This window comes from Ambystoma mexicanum, chromosome 8 (assembly GCF_040938575.1).
Source record: "Ambystoma mexicanum isolate Mex_15411 chromosome 8, UKY_AmexF1_1, whole genome shotgun sequence".
Classification (NCBI taxonomy): domain Eukaryota; kingdom Metazoa; phylum Chordata; class Amphibia; order Caudata; family Ambystomatidae; genus Ambystoma; species Ambystoma mexicanum.
In genome coordinates, this window is record NC_090929.1 from 1,244,898,855 (window position 1) to 1,244,923,877 (window position 25,023).

General features: G+C 48.2%; 1 protein-coding gene across 1 annotated transcript in view; it reads left to right on the forward strand.

Moving 5' to 3' along the window:
* Nucleotides 1-25,023, forward strand: part of MYOF (myoferlin) — a 1,388,224-nt gene that overhangs the window by 1,165,913 nt on the left and 197,288 nt on the right. The window contains exons 43-44 of the mRNA XM_069611360.1: nucleotides 6,889-7,059; nucleotides 19,728-19,876. Coding sequence (XP_069467461.1) covers nucleotides 6,889-7,059; nucleotides 19,728-19,876 — 320 coding nt within the window. The remainder of the gene's footprint in view (nucleotides 1-6,888; nucleotides 7,060-19,727; nucleotides 19,877-25,023) is intronic.

A 25,023-nucleotide genomic window follows, 5' to 3' on the forward strand; every position in this document is an offset into this window, starting at 1 on the left:
CGATGCCAACTTTTCAGTCACATAGTCCACATTCAAAAAATGTGCATAATTTGTATATCTCAGCTCACCTCACTAAAAGGACAAAATGCACTGCAAAACCACAACATTGAGGACAATTCCATTAGAATTAGAAACTAGCACAGTTCCCTTTTATGTAAATCTTTGTAATAGCATTTAATCACATAGGTAAGCGTATTTACCCCAATAGAGCTGACAATTAGATGTAATTTGTGATTAACATGAAAGACGAGCATGTCATCTTATGTGTATCACTCAACACAACTCTGTCCTTATGGAACACAGTATAGGGTGGCCCAGAAGACGGTACCTGCAATTCGCTCACTCTTCTTGCTGATGTCTAAGCAACTAAGAAGGCAGTTTTCCATGTTAGTAATATTAATGGACACGTGTGCATAGGCTCAAAAGGAGCACACATTGTAATTGGAGGGGTTGGGCTGACGGGCATTCTGAAAATAGGGGATGTATGGAGGGGGGAGGATGGTTCTGTTTGAAGAATTAGCTAATCGTTATAGTCTGCATAATAGGGAGGCGGGTAGATATGGGCTTTTGGAGCGGTTGCTGATGGAAAGATTGCAAATGTTGAGCGGACCTTTGAGTGGTAGTCCTCAGATTTGTGAGATTTTTGCTACATCTCCTAGGACACTTTCTACATATGTTAGGTTGATGCCTTTGCAGGACTGTATGAGGAGTTCCTGGGGTCAGTTGCGAATGAAGTGGGTGTCTGAATTGGAAACTGATCTTTCTGATGGCTTGTGGGATAATAGCTGGAGGGCTTCGGTGAGGGCCAAGGTTGATTTAAATCTGAGGTATATTCACCAACGTCTTTTAGGCCGTATTTATTGGACACCAGTGAAAATGAAGGAGAGAGGCTTGGCTGATGTAGATCTGTGCTGGGGTGTGGGGGCTCGAGAGGGACCTATCTACATATGCTCTGGAAGTGTAGTAGAGTGCTGGACTTTTGGAGAGAAGTTTTGGATTGCATTGATATGGTAACTAGTATGACACTGCCTCGTACTTTTCTGTCAGTGATTTTCCTTTCAACTGATAGTCGAAGTGTGGAGATGTGGTATTGTTCGGAATGGATTGATAGAGCATTGTTGATGGCCATAAAACAAATAATGAAGGTGTGGAAATCCAGGAAGAAGCCACATTGCGAGAACTGGGTGTCGGATATGCGGACGCTCTCTTGGTATGAGAAGACTCGGGCAGTTCGACAACATCGGGAAACTGAGTACGAGGAGAGATGGGGGCCATTCAGGGATTTATTTGGATGAGGTGTAGGCTTTGGTTTATTTTTTGGATATTGAGGTTGGGGATTGGTAGGGGTTTGTTTTGTCCTTTTTTTGTTTTGTTTGTGTTTTGTGTTATCACATCTTGCCATGAGATAGGAGGGTGGGGATGTTTTCGGATTTCGTTTTGAATAGCTGTTACTTTAGTAGTAATTTGCATTTTGTTGCACTGATGTATATGGAGTAATCTTTTGCTTGTTCCCATTCTGTTGTTACTCAGTTGTATTATGTTTTGTATAATTATTAAATAAAGTTGATTAAAAAAGGAAAAAAAAAAGGCATAAACAATTAAATTCCCAATGACTGCGAACAGGGAGACATTTAAGGTGGGCAAGGTAAGGTGAAATGTGTACAGAGGGATGAAGACCAAAAAGCTCCTAACCGCGGACTGAAGTGAAGAACAGTAGCAGAGTCGAGAGAGAACCAGGGATTGGAGCAAAGTTTTGGTGGAAGAGAAAGTGATCAAATGTTGAATTGTTCTGATGAAAATGACAGGGGCAAGATATAGATGGGATAAGTTTGAAAGGAAATGACTCCCAGGTTCTGTGCTTGAGAAGACGAGGGAAGATGCAGCAGAGGAAAGTAAATGGAGGGCAGAGAATGTTAGGAGAATCAGGAAAGAATGAGATTTTGCTTTTCTTTGAGTTGAGGTCCAAGAACCGAGAAGACATTCCGGCGATATCGCAGAAAGACAGAAGGATATACTATTTATGTATTTATTTGACATTTGTGGAGTGCACCGAACCCAAGGGCATCTGGGCGCTGGTTACATTACAGACACAGTAGATACAGACGGTGGGTACAGACAGTCTGGATAGGGCAAGTGGTGGCCCATACCTAAGTGCGATAATCCGTACGTGGTAAGGGGAAGAGTCCTAGCCTTGTGATCTAAGGGTCTTGCGTGAAGAGCCATGTTTTGAGATTCCTGCAGAAGGACCAGTAGGAGGGATCTGATCTTAGGGCCAGAGAGAGGGCTTTCCAATGCTTAGCAGCCACAACTGAGAATCTGCAGCCTCCTGCTTTTGCACGTTTGAATTTGGGTATGGTCAGGAGGGGTGAGTGGGTGGTCTGAGTGGGTCTGTTTGAGTGGGGTTTTGTGAATTTGTTAGAGAGGTAATTGGGAACAGTGTTTGCTAGACATTTGTGAGAAATGGAGTTTTGAATATGTTGCAGTTTCGAGCCGGCAGCCAATGGGTATTTCGTCTGGCCGATATTATGTGCTCCTTCTTTGGAATATTTAGTGCCGCTCTTACGCGTTATTCTGAATGACTTGTAATTTTTTGATGTTGCACACGGTTGAACCAGTGAATAAGGCGTTACAATAATCTAGTCTGGACAGGATTAGAGCTCTAGCCAACGTGATGCAGCTTTCAGGAGTCCGCAATGGTCTGCAGGCATTAATGAGTTTGGAGGTGTAGGCTGCCACAGAGGCAGTTGCGTTACCTTCTCTTGTTAGAGAGAGAGAGAAGTCCAAGTCAACCCCTAGGGTTTTTACTTCCTTCATGACCGGGCTTGAGTTCCCGTCTATGTCTAAGGGTTTGTAACCGTCATCCAGTTTAAGCGAGTTTGGGTCCCCACCAGCAGCAACTCAGTTGTTTCATCCTTTTAAACAGAGATCATGTTACGCCATCCAGGCATGGATGATTTGGTAGGTTTTGTTAAGGGCATTTGTGTCAGTGTTGTAATTCCCAGAGATGGGGAGGAGGATCTGGGTGTCATCCGCATAGTTGGTGTAGGAAATGCTTTGTGTGTCCAAGAAGTCAAAGATGTTGTAAAGTGTTGGTGAGATGCAGGATCCTTGAGGAACCCTGCACAAGACTGGCGCTGGGGTGGCAGCAGCTGAATTTGAGAAGACCCTCATTGTGCAGTTGGATAAGGATTCAATCCATGCTATAGCATTTGAGGAGAAGTGGGCTGCTGATGAGAGGTGTTGGCATGAGATTTTGTGGTTCACTAAATCGAACACAGCAGAGAGATCGAGCAGGAGGAGGATGGCTAGAGTCCCATTGTTGTTCTCGTCCATTTGAATTTTTAAGTCTAATAGCGCTGATCCCGTTCCGGGTCCTGGGCGGAAACCGGATTGGCGTAGGCTGAGGAGGTTGTTTAATTCAAGATATTTCTGTATTTGTAGATATGCTGCTCAGTCTACAATTTTGAGGAGGAATGGTACAATAATGATGGGTTGGTAATTCGTAGGCATGTTAGGGTCTAATGTGGGTTTTTTTAGGAGCGGGAGGACCCAAGCATCTTCTAGGTTTTTGGGGACCATACCAAGTGTGAAGGAGTTGTTAATGAGCGATGTGATGAAGGGGGCGAATTCTGCTAAGCCGTCTTTAATGAAAGGTGCTGGGCATATGTCTCCTTGGCATTTTGAAGCCTTCATGCCTTGGATGATTTTGATGAATTCTAGTATAGAGACCGGTCTGAACTCAAAGTGGTTGAGGGGTTGGTGTGGATGTGTGGTGTGTAGAGTATCTGGTAAGAGTAATTTGTTGTTTTTAGGCAATTTTGTTTTGGAGTTGGAGGATTTTATCCAGTAATGCCATTTGTATATTCGTGCACCAGGTGATGTCTTTGAGACATCGGTCGGGACGGGTGACTGGGGATTTGAGTTCTCATAGGATGGCAAATAGCTCTTTGGTGCCCGTTTTTGCTTTTGCTATTCGCTCAATGTAGGAAATGCTTTTGCCTTGGAGGATGGCTTGTTTATAGCTTTTAGACGAGGATATGAATTGGGTTTTGTTGGCATCTGATGGTGTAGTTTTCCACAGGGTCTAAGGTTGGGTGTACCGGGAATTCAGATGAGCTATTTGTTAAGGTTTACGTATGCTCAGTGGAGCCATCTTGGCTATGGCTAGGAGGAGAGTTTGGTCATAGAGATCTACCATTTGGTTGGGGTCACAGACTGTGTGTTGATGGTCCACAATGGGGAGCAGCAGTGGGAGCATGTAATTTGGTGCGCTGTTGCAGGTATTTCTCAAGCGCGATGTTGAGGGCATTTGAAGTGTGGAGTTGGTTGGTGTATATTTGGGGATGGAGTATGTAATGACATTGTGTTCATACCAGTGTTACGGGGTATTGGAGATGATGTTGGTCTTACAGTTCATATCTGACAGCCAGTCTAGCGTGCAACCTTTGTCATGTGTGGCACAGGTGATGCGCTATGTGAATCCTAAAGATTATATTGTGTTGATTAAGGTCTGGCCGTTATAGTCGGTGGGGTCATTGAGACCTAGATTGATATTGCACATTAGGATGATTCTAGAGGAGGGTTTGGTGGTGTTGGAGAGAAGAGCAATGTCTTCAGCGAATGTAAGTAGAGGGCCTGGTGGCCTGTAGATAATGTGAATATGATGCACAGAGTCAGAAAAGGTCGGAAAGATCATCAGAATCTGGATATCATTGGTGTAAAGGTGTGCCTGCAACCCGAAGCTAGTGCTTAGAGCAGGGAGGGACGAAGTGCAAAAAGAAGGTCTGGACCAAGGACAGACCCTTGCAGGATACCACAAGCGAGCATATGAGGAAGGAGAAGAGTAAACTTTCCAAGAAACAGCGAAAGAGCGGTTAGAGAGGTAGGAATAGAACCAATTGAACACCCTGCCAGAGAGTCCAAGGGAGCAGAGAGTCGAGAGATCAACAGTGTCAAAGGCTGCACTGAGGTCAAGAAGCATCAATAGGGAGGAAAGTTTAAGATAACGTGCATGACAAATAGAATCGGATACACAAAGAAGTGTAGTTTCGGTAGAGATGGAAATTAGAGGGCTCAGATGAATCAAGAGAAGGTTTTTGAGAAGTGGTATGACGGTGACATGTTTAAAGACTGAAGAAAATTAATCTGAGAGCAATGAGAGATTAAAGAAAGTAATAAAGAAGGAAGCCAAAGCAGGAAAGGCAGATTCAACCAGAGAAGCAGGGAGAGAGTCTGATGGAGCAGCAATAGGGTGGCTCTAAAGGATCATAGATATGACTTCACCATCAGAAATAGGTGTAAAATGTGAAAAGTAAATAGTGAGGACAAAGAAGGAAAGGCACACAAGGCAGAAGCAGGGGAAGCAGGAGGACTACTGAAAGTAGATGAGACCACAGAGCTAGCAGAAGAATGGATAGTGTCAATCTTAGCAAGGAAATAATCAGGGAAGTCTGTGGGATAAAGAATAGAGGATGAAGAGGGATTACCCGGAGGAGAGGGTGGGTGGGGACAGATCAGAAGCCTGTTCAGAGTATGAAAAAGCAGTTTGGGAGAGTTGGATTGAGAATAAATCATATTTTGACAGATTCTTTAAGACCGGAAGTGTAAGAAGTGATGGTGGCAGAGAATAGAAGATAACTGGGGATTTGTTTGTGAGCCAGTGGCTTTCAACTCTACGGGCAGCAATCTGTAAAGATTTCAAGAGGGGAGAGAACCAGGGCTAAGAGATTACCGCCCTTAGGATGAAAACTAGAGAGGGGGTGATAGTCAAGAGAAGCCGTAATAGCGGAATACAAAAAACATATTTTGGGTATTAGAAGAAGCAAAGTGACTATGGTTGGAAAGCTGATCCGAAATGGAAGCAGCAAGGAAGGCGAAATTGAGATTCCGAAGATCACATTGTAGAAAGGTTGATGTTGAGGGGGAACAAGAAGGAAATTAATTATCAGGGAAATTAAGTTTTCTGCTAATCAGGAAATGATCATCAGGAGGAAATGAATGAGAGGTAAAGGATTCAATAGAAGATTAGATCAAGGGTGCCGCCTTTTACATGAGTAGGAGGGGAAGGCAATAGCTTCAGATTGTAAGAAATAGTAGTAGACAATCAAGGATGGTCAGTCTGAGGAAGATGAATATTGAAGTCGCCAGCAATGATTAATGGAGAATTGGAAAGAGGAATCCAAGATAATAGGAAGTCTAACTCGTCATAGAAGGATGCGATGGGGCCACGAGGGCGATAGTCAAAATAGAACAGGGAACTGGGAAAGAGAAAAATAATGAAATTCAAAGGAAGAGACGGTAAGATGAAGAGAAGAAGAAATGACAACCCAGTGGGAATGAAATAAGAGACTAGTGCCACCTCCAGGGCGACAAGGCCAGGTATAATGTGAAAAGGAAGAGCTACTGGAAGTAAGAGCAGCCACAGTAGCAGTGTGACAAAGGACTTACCCAAGTCTCAGTCCTTCATATGAAATCGAGTTGAAAGGAAATGAGGAGATCAAGGAGATCAGTTTTAGAAAAAATATAGCTGTAATTCCATAAGCCAAGATTGAAATGAGGGAAAAATCAGAAACATGAGAATAGATGAGAGACGCGTGCAAGGCAGAGTGTGATATGTATTTTGTTAAATTAAGATGCTGGAAAATGAAAAAACAGAGATGGGAAACCTATTCACCAATTAATTCTATTTGTGTTTCAAGTGTTGAAAAATATACGGCGCTCTGTAGAGCCTCACTGTGAATTTGTCCGCCTAGCCGCCCGTGAGAATGGTGTTCACTGTGCCATTGCTGCATGGCTTATAAGTTCATTTTATGAATTTGCAAAGAATTCTTTTTTGAGATTGGGTGTTGACCTTCCTTGACGATTAACCCCGTTTTCTTATTATCATAGGATGTATGAGCTGAGCTGTTTCTTGCCACAAGAGAAAGATTTGAAAATTGCAGTCTACGATTATGATGCACTGACTCGAGATGAAAAAGTTGGAGAGACCATTATTGATCTGGAAAACCGATTCCTCTCGCGCTTCGGAGCTTACTGTGGCATACCACAACAGTATTGCATGTAAGTTTAAATTGCATCCAGTAGAACGTTTCCCTGCTGTGGGCAATGGCAAAAGGATCACACTGCGTCAGGTCCATGTCCAAACTTATTAAATGATAGTTGTCACACATTCCTTTTAGTTCCTTTTACAAGTGCTTCAGATACGATTTGGAAGTGGGAGTATTTCACTCCCTACTCTTTAAAGTTGGGAGTAAAAAAAGTCCCATTCTCGTTGGGAGTATTTTATAATCTAGTGAAAACATGTTTTAACTGGAAAACAGAAATATTTTTGTAATATTTATTTCTTAGCACTAAGGTATTCATACACGTTAAAGACCTGTTTACCTCTTCGGATTAGACCGCACGAATAGTATACTCTTCCCACGATACTATGTGCACTACTGTTCCAAACATATCAATGGAGTTATGGGATGAAAGCTGGGCAATAAGGTACTGTGTGTCTGTTTCCTATGTTTTGGTTGGGAGTATTTTTACTTCCTATTTTTGTTTTTTAGGAGTATTTGCCTTTTTTTAGGGAGTAAAAGTGGCTGATGTAACCCTTATCTATAGGGCTATGCCGAGGATAACTTTTTTCATGGTGATTGCTCAATGAGACTTCTCACAACAGTATTAAGCTGAATTAGTGGGCGCTATCCCAATTCTGTGCATCGTGCCAAGGAGAAAATGGTTGCTGAGCAGCATTGTTAATGACGTTATTAAACAAATTGAAAGTATATTGATTTTAACTTGAGGTGTTTGCTTTGCGTTAGAAGAATGCATGCATAATGTATACTGTATATTACATTTTATTGATAGATTAAATTGCTGGTTTAAGAGTGGGTACTCTATTCTGATTTGCCATTAAATGTTTTCTCAGCACTAGACTGAAAACAATTTTTAGCATATAGACACTTTGCTATAAAATTGTCAGAATAATCATGCAGATGTCATGAGGCGAATAAAGAACTATACCTGCTCCATGTCCCACATTCCCAGAGTTGGTGTGGAGGCCATCTGCAATGTGAGACTGAAATGACTGGGATCAAAAAGCCTTCTCATAAGGACAAAGTATTGCTTTGCTGCTTGGTAGCCTACGGTCTCTGGAGCAGATGCAGAGTAAGTAGCACTCATGCAATGCTTGCCTTACTTGACAGTCAGAACATGCAACGTGAGTGCATCAGGTGCAACTGTTTGGATGCACGGTCTGGCTGGAGAGAGGGTCACAAAGACATCTTATGCTGGATCCTGAATACAAAATCTACACTATTAAAAAAAACTGCAGGAGCAGAACTAACCAATCCTAATTAGTCCCCTCCCAAAATGTTGGATGTGCGAGTTGGGAGGTCAAAGTCGAATTTTAATATTCTCCAGCATGGGGTCTGGCATGGATTCACATGCTCATGAATATTCCCCGTTGTCAGGCTGGGAATCCTCGGTAAAGAAAAAATCAGTATCAGTTTCGTTTCTGATCTGTATTTAGTAGTAACCAATCACGGGTCTCTGGGTCATACTGCCTCCAGCCAATGACTGCCCTCTCCCTTAGCCCCTCCCCTGGCAGCCATCCTCAGATTTATACCACACGTTCAAGTGTTGGGAGTCCTTATGCTTTAGTTCTCGAGCTTTTACTGCGCTTTGCCTTTTTTCAAAGAGTTTAATCTCATTTTGTCGGTCAATCGATCCTCAAGCTCCACCGTTTCTACTTCCGATCAATGGGGACCCGTTTTGGAATTTTCTACGCCCCTCAAGGGTGAAGTTTTCGTCGAGTTACGCTTCTTGGAGGATTCCAGAAGGTCTGAGGCCTACCCCGTGGACATGGCCCAGAACAGGGGGAGCTCGACGTCCGCATCCAAGCTGTTCAGGAACTGCCCTGGATGCGGATTACAGAATGTGTTGAAGGAGGATGAGCATTCGAGATGTCTCTACTGCTTTCACGAAGACACGACGCACATGGAGAAGGACTGTGTGTTTTGCAAGAACATGTCGGAACGGACCATGAAGGATCGGTGTATCCGCCTCACCAACTGCGCTGGAAGGAAAGAGCCCAGCAGGTGAGAAAAATAGGTCTGAGCGGTCTTCTAAGTCCTTTAAGGGCGCCCTGGCGATGGGGGCCCAACAGAAGGCAAAGCACTGCGAGTCTGCCGGCACCGGGAGCACCGAAGGGTCGGGCTCCTTGGCTGCCAGGCAAGACACACTTTCACCGACGCCATCAACCACGAGCCAACGCTCTGGCTCGGGGAAGAGAAAATCCTAGAATCTGGGTAAACTTCTGGAGAAGTACCAGTCGATCTCGAGGGAGTCAGCCAAGGGGGAGCGAGGCAGTGACCCTCCCCCCAAGGTGAAGGCCTTGATTCACCCGGCTAAGGCCTCTATCGACGGAGTCGTGGCGGCCCTGGCAAAGCCTGTGGAGGCTACACCAGTGGAGGCGACCTCGGGGCCCAAAGTTTCCCTGCCACCGCAGAGGGAATCATCTTTTCAGCCCTTCGATAAGACCCCTGTGAAGACCCCGGTGGAAAAAGAGGGGGGGGCTGGTGGCCGTTACGGACACGGATACAGCCTTTGAGGAGGAGCTGGTTGAAGTCGTGAAGGGCCTCAACAAGAAGTTTGAGGAGGTCCGGTCCCACGGGAGGAATCCCGAGGAGGCGGACGAAGAGAGTGACGGTGGCGCCGATGAGGCTTCCGTGGAGGAGGAGCAACCATCGCCCCTGTCGCAGCCAGAGCCTCAGGACAACTCGGCGGCCATTTTGATGGCAATCCAAACCTTATGCACGGAGATAAGGACGAGGTTGCCTCTAACCCCAACGGACGACCCAGCGGACCGGGCCCGTCGGGGAGCCCTCCAAACAAGCGGAGGAGAGTTCGCCCTTGCAGCCTGCTAAGCCTTCATCTCCTTCCCCTGATCCCAGGAAGGACACAGGAACAGATATGGCGACGACGGGGACGGATGACGACGGGATGCGCCTTCCATCACCACCCCCTAGGGCCTCCCCGCCCGACGAAATTGGCTCCTTCAATGCAATGATTTCCAGGGCATCCAAGCTTTTCCAGCTCTGCCCCGAAAAACAGAAGAAGGAAGGTTTCCTCTATCAGCGGCGTGAGCCCAAGAGGAAGACGGTCCCCGCGGTGTCGTTGCTTGACGACATCTGGGACGAGGGACTGGCTCTCCTGAAGAACCCGTCCGTGACACCTGCCAAGAGGGATCTTTACGAGAAGTACCGGGTCACCGATTCCGCCCCTTTGTGCCTTAGGGCACAGCCGACCCCGGATACGGTCGTCTCAGCGGCAGCCAAGAAGAAAGCGGCGAGGGAAAGAAACTGGACGCCATGGGACGATGAGTCATCTCGTCAGCGGCGACGTCATTTAAGGCGGCCAACGCCCTAGCGATTGTTGCCCGCTACGACAGGGAGCTGTGGTACAAGATCGCTACCCTGCTGGACTTCCTACCGGACGACAAGAGGGCGGAGGCCCTGGAGATCCTGCAGGAAGGTGAGGTGGCGTTGGACCACGCCATAACAGTGGCCACGGGCATCACTGACACTGGGTTCCGCCAGTTGGGCAACAGTGTTTGCCTACAACGGCGGGGTGGCTTAAGGCAACAGATTTCTGCCAGGACTTGCAAACCAGAGTTTTGGACATGCCCTTCGACGGGAACAGCCTGTTTGGAAAAACAGTGGACGAGTCACTTCAGGCCATCAAGGCCGACACGGAGACGGCTCGGGCCTTGGGAGTTTTGCAGCAACGACAGCCGCCCTTTTGGAACTCTGGAGGCAAGCAAGGTGCCGGCAGTGGCTCCTCTACGTACCGCCAGGCAGCCCGTTCCTTGTCGCAAGAGGCCTACAGAGGGCGCCGCAAGTCAGGAGGATCTCGTCGCTGTCGCCAGGGAGGCCAGGGCGGCAAGGCCGTGGCCAAGCAGGACTGAACAGGCAGTAGTGTCAGGCCCCCACCTGAGCACCCCGGTGGGAGGCCGGCTGGCGAAGTTCGTCAGTGTGTGAGAGTCAATCTCCACCAACAGTTGCGTGCTGGATGCCCTGGCCCATGGGCACACTCTAGAATTTCTAAAGAAGTGCCCCTGCATTCCTCCTGTGGCCAGGAAGGAAAATCACGTCCCTCAACTGCTGTTATAAGTAAGCGCGATGCTCAAGAAAGGGGCCATCAAGCTCGTCCCGAAGAGGCTCCGGGGCTCCGGAGTATACTCAAGGTACTTCCTCGTCAGAAAGAAGACAGGCGGTTGGCGCCCCATCCTGGACCTGCGTCGGTTAAACAAATACATCAAGGCCCAGAAGTTACGGATGGTCACCCTCCAGCACGTGCTGGGACAGCTGGAGGAAGGCGACTTCCTATCATCGCTGGACTTGGAGGATGCTTACTTCCACATCCCCATCCCCATCCCCATTCTAAAAGGACACCGAATGTTTCTCAGATTCGTAGTCCAAGGACGGCACTAGCAATTCAAGGCCCTGCCATTCAGATTGAAGTCGGCTCCCAGGGTATTTACCAAGTGCCTGGCATAGTGGCGGCGTGGCTGCGCCTGCAGGGGATTCACGTTTACCCCTACCTGGGCGATTGGCTCATCCGAGCAAGGACAAGGGAGCTCGCCGTCGAGCACACAGAGAAGACCGTCAAACTGCTCACGGATCTAGGATTCTCCATCAACTTCCCCAAATCCCACCTGGTTCCGTCCCAGGTCGCACTGTTTCTGGGAGCCAAGCTCGATACAGTGGCACAATTGGCTTCTCCGTCAGAAGAAAGGACGAAGGCCATTCTGGGCAAGGTGCAGCGACTGCTGGGCATGGACGTGGCCAGGGTGAGGTCCATCAAGTCCCTTCTCGGCATGATGTCCTCTTGCATCTACCTGGTGCGCCTATGCAGGCTGCGGATGCACCCTCTACAAGAGTTCCTCGACGCCCATTGGATGCAAGTGGCGGGCAGCTTCGAAGACAAGATCCCGCTCAATGACGTCTTTTGCCAAGCTATTCAGTGGTGGGGCACCCGCGCGCATCTCGCGGCGGGCACAGACTTTCAGACCCCAGCACACCAGGAGACGGTGACGACGGATGCCTCCCTGGAAGGATGGGGGCGCACACCGGAGATCTTCACACGAGAGGCCTTTTGCTCCCGGAGGAGAGGTCACTCCACATCAACATCCTGGAGCTCTTAGCAGTGTTCTGGGCTCTCAGGTCGTTTCTCCCGTCCCTCAAGAGCCATCTTCACTGACAACACCACCACAATGTTCTACATCAGGAAGCATGGAGGAACCAGGTCCCCGGCCCTATCCAAGGAGGCCCAGGATCTGTGGCATTAGCCGTTGCCCAGGGGATGTTTCTGGTACCCTTCCACCTAGCAGGGATAAAGAACACCATTGCCGACTCGCTCAGCAGGGAGCTGCGCTCGTGCCATGAGTGGGAACTGCGTCGGGACTAAGTGGATCGGCTTTTCCGACGATGGGGAAAACCCCAGATCGACCTGTTCGTGACGGCGGCAAACTCCAAGTGCCAGAGGTTCGCCAGCAGGTTTCCCCAGCCGAGGAGCATGGGCAATGCTTTCTCGTTCCCCTGGGACGGCCTGTTCCTGTATGCGTTCCCTCCGTTGCTGTTGCTACTGCGACTTGTCAACCTCGTTGCACCGGCGTGGCCAAGGCAGATCTGGTTCCCGGACCTTCTGGACTTGTCAGCGTTCTCCCCCCCCCCCCAGTCAAGCTACCGACAGACGCAGATCTTCTCTCCAGAGAAGGAGGCGCCATCCTCCATCACGACCTGGGGTCGCTGAACTTGCAGGCATGGCTCCTGCGGCACTAGAGTTTGGAGGGTACAATATCCCGGCGGACTGCAAGGAGGTACTTGCAAAGGCCAGGGCGTCCTCAACTCTCAAGTGCCATGGACACAAATGGAAGAGGTTCTCTGTCTGGTGCCATGCACAGATTATTAACCCTCTGCGAATTACGGCCCCTCAAGTGCTGCCATACCTGCTGTCGCTGGCCAAGGCAGGGCTAGCTCATGCCTCCATCAAAATAAATCTAGCGGCGATATCCCGCTACACCAGAACGACAGGACGATCATCCCTGTGGTCTCATCGCCTAGTGAAGGAGTTTATGAAGGGACTGTTCCAGTCATTCCCGCCGGTGAAGGCTCCGGGCCCGGCGTGGGAGCTCAACGTGGTGCTGACTAGGCTCCTGGGGGTGCCCTTCGAGCCTCTGCATTCGGCACCCTTGAAGTTCCTGTCGTGGAAAACAGCATTTCTTGTGGCCATCACCTCCGCACGACGAGTGGGAGGAATCCAGGCCCTATCCTGCAAGCCTCCATACTTGACTTTTCACGAGACGAGGGTGGTGCTGAGGACGCACCCCTCCTTCATGCCCAAGCTGCTGTCGAACTTCCATCTCAACAAGCCCTTGGTGCTACCAGTTTTCTTCCCGTCGCCTTCGTCGCCGGCCGAGAGGACTTTGCACTCGCTGGATGTAGCTAGAGCGCTGAAGTTCTACGTGGACCGCACGAAGAGTTTTCGGAAGACATCACAACTGTTTGTGAACTTTGGACCTGTGAATCAAGGGAAGGCCCTCTCAAAGGTTTCCATTTCCAGATGGCTCTCCGGCTGCATCATGCCAGAACCATGCTGGAGAACAGCAGTTACAGGTAAGTAACTTGTTCTTTCCCTATTATCACTGCATTTAACTTTGAACCATTTTCATAATTCATTTGGCAATGGGTCCTCATTGCATGTCCCCATTTAGCAATTCACCTGAAATGTATCACAGCATACTTTTTTCAAACTGCTGGTTCAGAGGGAATAACAGACAGTGGGGATCAATTGACTCTTGGCACTAACAGCCACAATAGCAGAAAACAAAATAAGAACATGAATTTAAAAGGATGGGTGTTTCTTGTTTTGTGTTAAAGAAAGGTGATCAGAGCTTTGAGTCCCATTTTAAATTGTGCAAAGATGTGGGTCAGTCAGAGAGCCATGATCAGAGTAATGTTCTGTTTGGATTTTCAGACTTCATGTTGGAGATGTTGAGCTGAACTCTGACAATTATACATCACCCCCATTACTCGCAACCTTCCTTCCAAACAACTTGACACCAAGCAATCACCATGGTCAGGTCTATAAAGCCCACCCCTTGAACCTGGGAGCTTGCCTGATTCCAGTAACCTTGCTGAACCGCTGAAATATACTTTTAACAGTAGAACTAATAAAAAATCCTTGCTTGACCCTGCTACTTTAACTTCTAGCTGGTGTCGATTGTATTGTTTAAAGGCAAAGTACTTGGAAGTTCAATCAGGCAAATGCTCTCACAATGGTTCCATGTCATTTCATTGCGGGATGTTTTTTCGTGGGTTTTTTTTACCGTGATTTTTTTAACGAAAAAACCCATCAATTTTTTTAAAAATTACAATACCCGCTATCCAACAGCTTCCGCAATGAAGGCAAATGCAACTTCATCCCAATCAGTCTTGGGGCCTGTATCCCTGGATGTCACTGAGCCAAGTCATTCCATGGTGCAGCAAAGTAGCTTCTCTCCTCATCTTAGACGTCCAAGCTACTGCCAGCCTGAACCACACTATCCTGCTCCAGACCCTATCGAACCACATGGGCCTGGTGGAAGTACTGATTAACAGGCTCCCTCTGCATCTATGGCCGATGCCAAAGAGTGGCTCTAGACCCCTACAGTTTACAGAATCATCCGCTAGCAGACTCTGATAATCACTCCTTTAATTCATGCATGTTTTTTCATTGCTCTAACCCTACCCTGATCTCCTACAACCACCCTTGGTGGTCAGTCATTTGCCAAATGCGTAGATGACATTTGATTTTCGTTCGGCAAGTGGACGGATGATGGCCAAGGTGCTGAAATACCAGCAATAATTGTGAATGAAGTAGATCTACTTAAATGGCACATTAAGAAAGTTCCTGCTAACTGGTTTTTAGTCCCAGTTTACATGCGGATGGTTGCCTTTTCATCAGCTGACCACAAGTCTCCCATACAAGAAATTATTTGACAAGCTCCAAGTCCCTTAGTTTTCTTTAACACCCGATTTCCATTTTTGCTCACATAAAATGGCAAGCAGCCAATGCTTTGGCACTGTGCATTGCGCTCAATGTTTTGTTCAATCACCATAAGCTGCAGCTAGTCCAGGAGGCGGCTTCTAGACTGCTAGAAGGCCAAAGATGCTGTGAGAACATTACTGCACAGGATACCAACTGCATTGGTTGTCTATGAATTGTTCCTGTTCCTCTCACACAGCTACCATGCCAGCCAACTGGATATCACGCTTTTATCTGGAAGTGTAATAACGTTTCATTACTCACTCTACGATGAGAGGGTTTGGAGTTCTTTCTGGGTCTGAGGTGTAAAGTCCTTAACTGATTCTATGCAAAGGATCACTGAGCTTTCTTTTTTCTTCCCTCGAGTGCTAAGCAGAGGCCTTGTAATGGATTTGAACGTGGTTGATGTGCCTATTAGTAATCCTAAGGCTCTTAGGGTCCGGGTACACCATGAAGTCGGTATTGTCCTGTGTGAGTAATATCACATGCCTGGCTGCGAGTGCCCCACTGGTGGATGGCAAGTTATCTCACTGTAATTTGGTTACAGCCTGTACTGCGTAGGAGATTTTACAGAGTAGCCTGTTTTAATCCAGTACTGTGTCCTACAGGCAGATGTGATACAAATTGTAACATGCCTTTCTCACGTAAGTGGAGTCTTGCCAGGTAGGCAGAGAAACCCAGCCTGTGTGGCCAACATGACTGACAAGGATGAAGCCTTATGTGGTCATTCGCTGGTTGAACCCTGCTGCTGCCTGTGTAAGACTAGTATAAAAGGGTGTCTGGGGTTTTGATTAAATGTTTGAATGGATGCATCTATATTAAAGTGGAATATTTATCCCTTTTCTATATTCAATTACATCACTTTTCTTTTCAAATGTCAGATCATTCGAGTTTCCAAGAATGTTCCTTTTTTTAATGGAAGTATTTATTAGTTAAAACATTTGAGAACAATATGTTTAGGAAGTGACTACTTTTGTCGGGTCCTGAAAGACATTCTTGATCAATATTTGCAAATCAAATAAACAGAACTAATTTCAAATGTACTTCTGCTAGATTAACGCCCCCGCCAGAGCTTACCTGTGTGATGAATCCTGTTGAGTCATCACTGAATCATAGCCAAAGATCTCCCATGTGTCCAGAGGATGGCAGCCCCTACCTGATCCTGACCGTGGGGGTGGTATTATGAGGGAGGATCACATGGGAGGAGACGGCCGTCGGGGGATGGTGGTGAGCCCATCAGGAGAGACGCAGTATTCTTCCCTTACCAGAGAAGATTCCATAATTTCTAAACTCTTAATGGCTAGTTATCACTATACAAATCCCTCACATTGTAAAACCCCAAACTCCCCTCCTGCAAAATATTCTAGGCAGAATACCATTCACACCTCATACGTACATGATACACACATAACATCTCCTTTCTCTGATGTTTTTGTGCCAACCAAAAATCCTGAACAAAATCACCTTAGAAGTCCTATAAATCCTATGGAAGCCATCACCCATAAACCCTCAATTACTTAGACGAGGAAGAGGCAGAAGGAGTTCACGTGGACCAAAGGAAACACTAAGCTGAACATGCAGACTAGTTGTAATGAGGTCCAAGTGTGTGGGACATGTCCGCATTGGAGGAAAGGAGAGAAGCAGAAGCGAGGGAGAAAGCAGCCGCACAGGAACGGATTGTGCTGCAGAAGGCCGACCAGTACCTATTGGCGTGGCGCCAGGCCATAGAAGAAACGGCAGACACCATGGGAGAACTGCTGGGGAGGCGGCAGCAACAGCAAAGCTACCGGCTGCTCAGTTGTCTCCAGAAGCAGCAGGCTTACCGGTGGGTGAACGTGGAGCTGAGGTCTGCCGAGCTTGAAACATCGTCCCAGAGTGAAAGCTTCACTGCAGCAACGTGCCGCGGGTCGGTGTTGGGACCTTTTTAAAGTCCAACTAAGGGCTTCATAAAACCATATCTGAGGCAGTACTAACCTTACTCTTAATATATGGCTGTACCACCTGAGAACATTAGGTAGTGTAGACAGAGCAGCCAGGCGTATCCTAGGAGGGAGAGAGGGCTGTAGATAGGTACAAAGAAATTGTAGCAATCATATGGTCCAATGCAACACTCATACAATATGTATTGCAAAAATAAAGGGTGTATTTAAATACAAGTAGGCCACGATAAATATTGGGGGATTAAGTACTAGAACATACCATATAAACAGTTATAAAAAAACAAACCGAATGCTTATGGTATACAAACCAAAGTATAACCTTATTAAGAATAGCAATAAGCAGTTCAAAGTGAGTCAGTTCTATAACACATTCAGTAAAATATGTGAGAAATTATCCTTGTACTGGATGTGCGCAATCTCAGTCTGAATATAAAAGGCAATTGTGTAATGGAAAATGCAAAGAGAAAATATACTGTGAGGTATGCCTCCGCAATGAGGATATAAGGGGGTAATTTCTCCAACTCCCTAAAGTGACTAGGCAAAACTATCAAAAATATCCTCGCTGTCTGCGCTTCCTCCTGATGTTATGTTGCAGTTACCATAAAGAAAAGAAACAGAACCAAGAGCTTGCAATTTCAAGTACTGGTATTGACCAGCATTTATGTCTTTAAATGATAAAAAGAACACAAGCATTCACAAAGTACAAGTTCCTATGATAATTGGAAAAACCTGAAAGATCTTAAAAATTGAAAAAACGCCCACATGTGTTTCAACCCTACTGGGTCGTCCTCGGGGCGTAATAATATATTACTCCAGGCTTCTCACAGCTCTGTGGATTTGGTGCCCTTTTAAAGGAACCAGATGAACGAATATCGCTGGTCAGATTTTCATATAAGGGGAGTTGTACCACTTTTGCCTTTGTACTTCAAATCTACTTGTTCGATGTTCAAAATATGTTCCCAAGTGTTAAATAACTTGGGGGCACGTCCCAGTGCCCCCCCCACTCCTCTGTGTTGACTCACTGGTTCTACGTGTGCAGCTGCGGTGCAGATTCTCAGGACCGGGAGGCTTCCCCCACCAGGCCAGGCCTCTAGCGGTTCCCACCTCGGCTCCTTATTGCTTTGCCGATGGAACAGTTTCCATTCCCCAGGACCGGGTCTTCTCACATCCCGCAGTGAAGATTTCTCCTGTAGCGGTCCTTCCAAGGCTCTGGGAGTACCGGAGTTCCTCTCTTCCGGCAACTTGCACCTCCAGGGAGGCTGCCTGCAAGCATCTCTGCTTCCCAGCATGGCTCGTCTCTACCCCTCTGCCTCTGCTTCCCGCTCAGCACACTTTGCAGCTTGCTACCACTTCTCCTTCACCTTCTTTCACCTGCAGGTGATTTCGGAGTTAAATGTCCCACTCAGCTGATTGAATGATTGACAACTAGACCGCACGTTACACTTGGCATCCTTGTTGTTCTGCATTAACTCCTCACTCTTTCTTTGTCCAAGTACTCAAACTTTATGGGAATTGGAGTCCACACGATTTTACGTTGTTTTAGGTTACACTTTTGTCTGCATAACAATTATCATAAACATCAGATGTCAAATATGTTTTAGAGGTGGTATGTACCTGTGAAGAATGAATAAAGTTTTGTTTGAGATCTTTAGCAGAAGTAGGTTTTACAATGAAAGGGTTCTGAAGAATGACTACATGCCATTAGAAACGTGGGAATCTGGGGTTCTTCCTCATAGAAAAAGGAAGAATACTACGTCCCTCCTCTTGGAGCCATCACCTCTACCAGCTATCTCCCCCATGTGATCCACCCTCAGAATACCACCCAAAGGGTCAGGATCAAGTAGCGGCTGCCTTCAACATGCCGCATGGGAGGGGACTTTAGGCTGGGGATTAGTGATGACTCCACAGGATTCATCACAGGTAGCACTGCTAAAAAGAGGCCTCCTCTTTTGAATGTGTTACCCCTGTAAAATGGAAACCACAAAGCTACGATGAACTGCAAAACACTCAACTATTGCCAACAGCTACTTCCTGACCGCACTAATACTGAACCCCTAATCTCCCTCCCCACTCACAGGTACACTTGCTGAAGTTAAGTAAATATACAAAGTTATCCTATCCATATTTATGCGCCACTTAAAAACAGTGTATTGACACTGCCCTCGTGGTATTAAAGCTGTATAAAAATAAAATGAATATCATTGCTGTGCATCTTGTTTTTTTGGAACTGCTTGCTCCTAAACATGACAATTGGAACTGATGTCCCTTTTAGCTCGCTAAATGTTTGCCTAGAGAAATATTGCATGGTTGTCCAGAGAATTCTTACATATTTCTCATCAACTTAATTTTACATCTCGTTCAAGTGGACCGATGTCTGCAAATACTGTGAAAAGGCTTTTTTATCACCGACCCGAATCGTTGCATTGTCATTCTGCTCTTCAAACGTCCTGTTATCCCGGGATGAAAATGAAGATTCAGAAAACCTTTTTAAAACCTTAGGTCAGGGTCCAAGGCTTGTAGTCTGGAGGAGTGTCAACCCTGGTAGAGATGCAAGAAAAAGATGGTACTTGTGTAACCCAGATGAGGGTGCATAAAGCATGAACATTAACGCTGGGAGATGGCAGAATGCAGTGGTGCATTTAAGCTAACTGATGGAGCGGGTTGATTCAGTTCTAAATCGCAAGTAAATAACTTCTCTCTTTCCTTAAACAGATCAGGAATCAATCAGTGGCGAGATCAGCTAAGGCCCACACAACTCTTGCAAAACATTGCAAGGTTAAAGGGGTCTCCTCCCCCAGTCATCTCAGACAATGGGTGCAGGCTCCGGTTTGCAGGGAGAGAATACACTCTGGATGAATTTGGTAAGCTCATTTTTGTTTAATGTCAAAAGTGCAATTTTGAGACTGCTTATGTGTGAATTTTTCAACAATTGCCTCAGTACTTTACAACAAATGTTTTGGGGCATTCCCTGTAAGTGGGGATGCAAAGTGTTCTAGTAAAGTTTTCAATTCAAACTGGCATAGTAAATATTTGCTCACATATAGTAAGGTAATCTTGTATAGCTCTACTTTTGTCAGTTTGGTGGCCTCTTGATGCTCCGCTTACAATCTGGCTTCTGTTAGCACCGCTCCACATAAACTGCGTTACTCGGTTTGTGACTCTTATTTCTGCTCACTATACAAAACATTCCTTTCTTCTTAATTTGTCAGCTGCCTTCGACATCATCAACCACGCTCTTCTTCTGTCTTCTTTTGGATTTTCTGGATCTGTCAAACATTGGTTTCGGTCCTACCTGTCCAATCGTACTTACTGTCTTTCCATGCCTTGCAAATCATCCTCTACTTTCCCTCTCCAACATGGTGTCCCCAAGTTTCAGTCCTGTGTCCTTTTTTTCCCCCTAACTGTACTGGTCCTCTTGCCTCCATAATCTCATCGTTTGGGCTGTCACACCACCTCTATGCTGATGACACCCAGCTTTTCTTATCCTTTTCTGCCTTCACCACCTCTATCCACACTGCCATGACTTTGAGTCTTCTGGACATCAAATCCTGGATGTTCGACCAACTATCTTTTACTTAACTCGTCTAAAACCGAAGTTCTTTTCTTTACAGCTTCACCCATTCCCTCCCCCTTTTCCACCTTTTTATCTCCTGCTTCTATTCTGCGCCCCCCCACACACACTCCCGATTTCTCAATCTGCTTGCAATCTCTGTGTGCACCTGGATTATTGTATTTTACTATGCATATCCTTTCTCTTTCTCGCTTCTGTAGGCCAATCTTTTCAACATCCGTAAAGGTCTGCCCTTTTGTACATCTAATGCTTCCAAGTTGCTAATCTCCCTTTATCTTTTCTCGTCTCTTTTACTGCTCCTGCCTCCTCTTTAGACTCCCTGTCTCGCGTCTTAGTTCCCTTATGTCTATCTATTTTTAACTCTATCCATCTCCTTTGTTCTCTTCCCCCTGGGCCTCCATCTCTCCTGCTCTTTCTTCTCTTCAATGCTTCTCCAGCATGGGGTCTGGCATGGATTCACATGCTCATGAATATTCCCCGTCGTCAGGCTGGGAATCCTCAGTAAAGAAAAAACAGTTTCAGTTTCGTTTCTGAACTGTCTTTCTACTAATAACCAATCACTGCACTGTGGGTCATACTGCCCCCAGTCAATGACTGCCCTCTACCTAAGCCCCTCCTCTGGGAGCCATCTTCAGATTTTTACAGCACGTTCAAGTGTTGGGAGTCCTCATGCTATAGCTCTTGCGCTTTTACTGCATATTGCGTTTTTTCAGAGTTTTGCTCTAAGTTTTCGGTCAATTCGAGCTTCAAGCTCCACCGATTCTTCTTCCGATTAACGGGGACCCGTTTCGTAATTTTCTAAGCCCCCCAAGGGCGACTTTTCATTGAGTTTTCACTTCTTGGAGGATTCCGGAAGATCTTTGAGGCCTACCCTGTGTGGTCATAGCCCAGGCCAAAGGAGACACAACACCTGTTAGATCCAAGCTGTTTAGGATCTGCCCTGGATGTGGATTACAGAACGTCTTCAAGGAAGATGAGCACTCCCGGTGCCTCTACTGCCTTCATGATGACAAATCGGACGTGGAGAAGGACTGTGCGTTCTGTAAGAACATGTCCGTCCGGACAATGAAGGACCGTCCTTCTCGGCTCACTAACTGGCTGGAGGGGAAGAGCCCAGCAGCAGGTGAGAAGAAGTCTGACTGGTCTTCTAAGACCTTTGAGGGTGCTCCGGCGATGGGGGCCCAACAAAAGGCTAAACACCGTAAGTCCACGGGCACCTGGAGCACCGTTGGTTCGGGCTCCTCGGCTGCCATGCATGGCGCAATGCCACCGACGCCATCATCCACGAGCCAATGCTCTGGCTTGGTGAAAAGGAAGTCGGAGAACCCGGGTAAGCTTCGGAAGAAGCCCCGGTCGATCCCGACAGACAGCCAAGGGGGGGGCGAAGTGGTGACCCTCCCCCTAAGGTGAAGGCCTCAAAAACGCCAAAGGTCAAGAAGGCCCAGATCCACCCGGCGAAGGCCTTGATTGAAGGAGTCGTGGCGGCCCTGGCGAAGCCTGCGAAGGCTACCCCAGTGGAGACTACCTCCGGGGCCTAGAGTTTCCCTGCCACCCAGGAGGGAAACATCTTTCCAGCCTATCGAGAAGACCCCCGTGAAACCCCGGGATGAGAAAGAGGGGGGGGCACGGTAGCCCTAACGGACACAGATACCACCTCCGAAGATGAGCTGACTGGCGCAAAAAGATCCTGGACAAGAAGTTCGAGGAGGCCAGGGCCTACGGGAGGGATCCTGACAAGGCGGACGTAGAGAGAAACAGTGGGACCAACGAGGAACTGCAGACCGTGGAGGAAGCTGAAGACCCCGCGCCCCAGCCTTCGCTCCCGTTGCAACCAATGCCACAAGACAATTCATGAGCAATCTTGATGGCTTTGCAGGCCCTGTGTACGGAGATGAGGACAAGGTTGCCCTTACCACCAGCGGACGATCCAGTGGCGCCTGAACAGTCGGGGAGGCCACCGAACAAGCGGAGGCGGATCCATCCTCCACCTCCCTGCCAGCCTTCACCCCCATCCCCTCCTCTGAGGGATGAGACTCGGACGGAGACGGCGATGACGGGGACGGATGATGATGATGATGGTGGTGACGAAAAGATGGATCTCCGATCACCCCCTGCCCGGGCCTCCCGGCCAGACGAAATTGGCTCCTTTCACGCCATGATCGCCAGGGTATCAGAGCTTTTCCAGCTATGCCCCGAAGAGTAGAAGGAAGGGTTCCTCTACCAATGGCGGGAGGCCAAGAGAAAGACAGTTCTCTCAGTCCCCTTACTGGACGACATCTGGGACGAAGGACTGTCCCTTTGAAGAAACCGTCCACGGCCCCTGCGAAGAGGGACCGGTACGAGAAGTAGTACCGGGTCCCGGATTCCGCCCCTATGTGCCTCAGGGCACAGCCGTCCCCGGATTTGGTGGTCTCTGCAGCGGCCAAGAACAAATCGGCAGGGATGACGGCATCAACTTCCACTTCCCCGCCGGATGCCGATGGGAAGAAGCTGGATGCCATAGGACGACGGGTCATCTCATCGGCAGTGACGACCGTCAGGCTGCGAACGCTCTCGTGATCGTGGCACACTACGACAGGGAGCTGTGGTTCAAGATCGCTCCCATCCTGGACTTCCTCCCAGATGACAAGAGGGCAGATGCCCTTGAAATCCTGCAGGAAGGTGAGCTGGCACAGTTGGCTCAGGGCCACTGATTTCCATCAGGACGTGCAGACCGGGGTACTGGACATGCCCTTCGACTGGAACAACCTGTTCGGCAAGGCAGTGGACAAGTCACTGCAGGCCATCAAGGCGGACACCGAAACGGTCCAGGCCATGGGTTTCCTCCATCAGTGATGCCCATCCTTTCGGACTTCCGGAGTCCAGTCTCAAGGTGCCTCCAAAGGTTTCGGTGGCAGTTGCTCGTCGTACCGCCAGGCGGCTGCTCCTCGTCACAGGAAGCCTACAGAGGCCGCAACATGACAGGAGGACATCGTCATCATCACCAAGGAGGCCAAGGTGGCAAGGCCTTGGCAAAACAAAACTGAACCGGCCGTGACGTCGGGCCCCCACCCAAGCACACCGGTGGGAGGCCAGCTGGCAAAATTTGTCAGCGTGTGTGAGTCCATCTCCACCGACCGTTGGGTGCTGCATACCTTGGCCCACTGGCACTCCCTGGAGTTCCAAAGAAAGTGTCCCCATTTCCCACCCGTGGCCAGGAAAGAAAACCACGTGCCACAGCTGCCTCTGGAGGTACGAGCAATGCTGAAAAAGGGCGCGATAGAAATAGTCCCAAAGAGTCTCCGGGGCTCTGGAGTGTACTTCCTCGTCCGAAAGAAGACCAGTGGCTGGCGGCCCATCCTAGACCTTCACCGCCTCAACAGATACATCAAGTCGAAGAATTTCTGGGTGGTCACCCTCCGCACGTGCTGGGACAATTGGAGGAAGGCGACTTCCTGTCGTCGCTGGACTTGGAGGATACTTACTTCCACATCCCCATACGCAAAGGACATTGAAAGTTCCTACGGTTCGTGGTCCAAGGGCGGCACTACCAGTTGAAGGCCCTGCCCTTCAGGTTGAAGTCGGTGCCAAGGGTCTTCACCAAGTGCCTGGCACCGGTGGCGGCGCGGCTGCACCTGCAGGGGATTCACATATACCCCTATCTGGACGATTGGCTCATCCGAGCAAAGTCAAGAGAATTTGCCGTCGATCACACAGCGAAGACCGTCCGCCTGCTCACGGAACTGGGATTCTCGATCAGCTTCGCAAAGTCCCACTTGGTACCGTCGCAGGACGCCCTATTCCTGGGTGCCAGACTTGACACAGTGGCACGGTTGGCTTCACCGCTGGAGGAGAGGACGAAAGCCATCCTGGGCAAGGTACAACAGCTGTTGACCATGGAAGTGGCCAGGGTGAGGTCCATCAAGTCCCTGCTCGGCATGATGTCCTCGTACATCTACCTCGTACGCCTGGCAGGTTGTGGATGCGACCGCTACAGGAGTTCCTCGACGCCCGTTGGATGCAAGCGGCGGCAGCTTCGAAGACCAGATCTCCCTCAACGAGACTTTCCGCCAAGCGATCCGGTGGTTGGACAACCGTGCGCATCTAGCGGCGGGCATGGACTTCCAGACCCCAGAACATCAGGAAACTGTGACGATGGACGCCTCTCTGGAGGGATGGGGAGCGCACACCAGAGATCTCCAAGCAAGAGGCCTTTGGCTCCTGGAGGGGCGGTCACTAGACATCAACGTCCTGGAGCTCCGAGCTGTGTTCTGGGCCCTCAGGTCTTTCCTCCCATCCCTCAAGGGCAAGGTGGTGAGGGTCTTCACCGACAACACCACCACTATGTTCTACATCCAGAAGCATGGGGGCACCAGATCCCCAACCCTGTCCAAAGAAGCACAGGATCTGTGGCACTGGCCCGTGGCCCAGGGGATATTCCTGGTACCCTTTCATCTG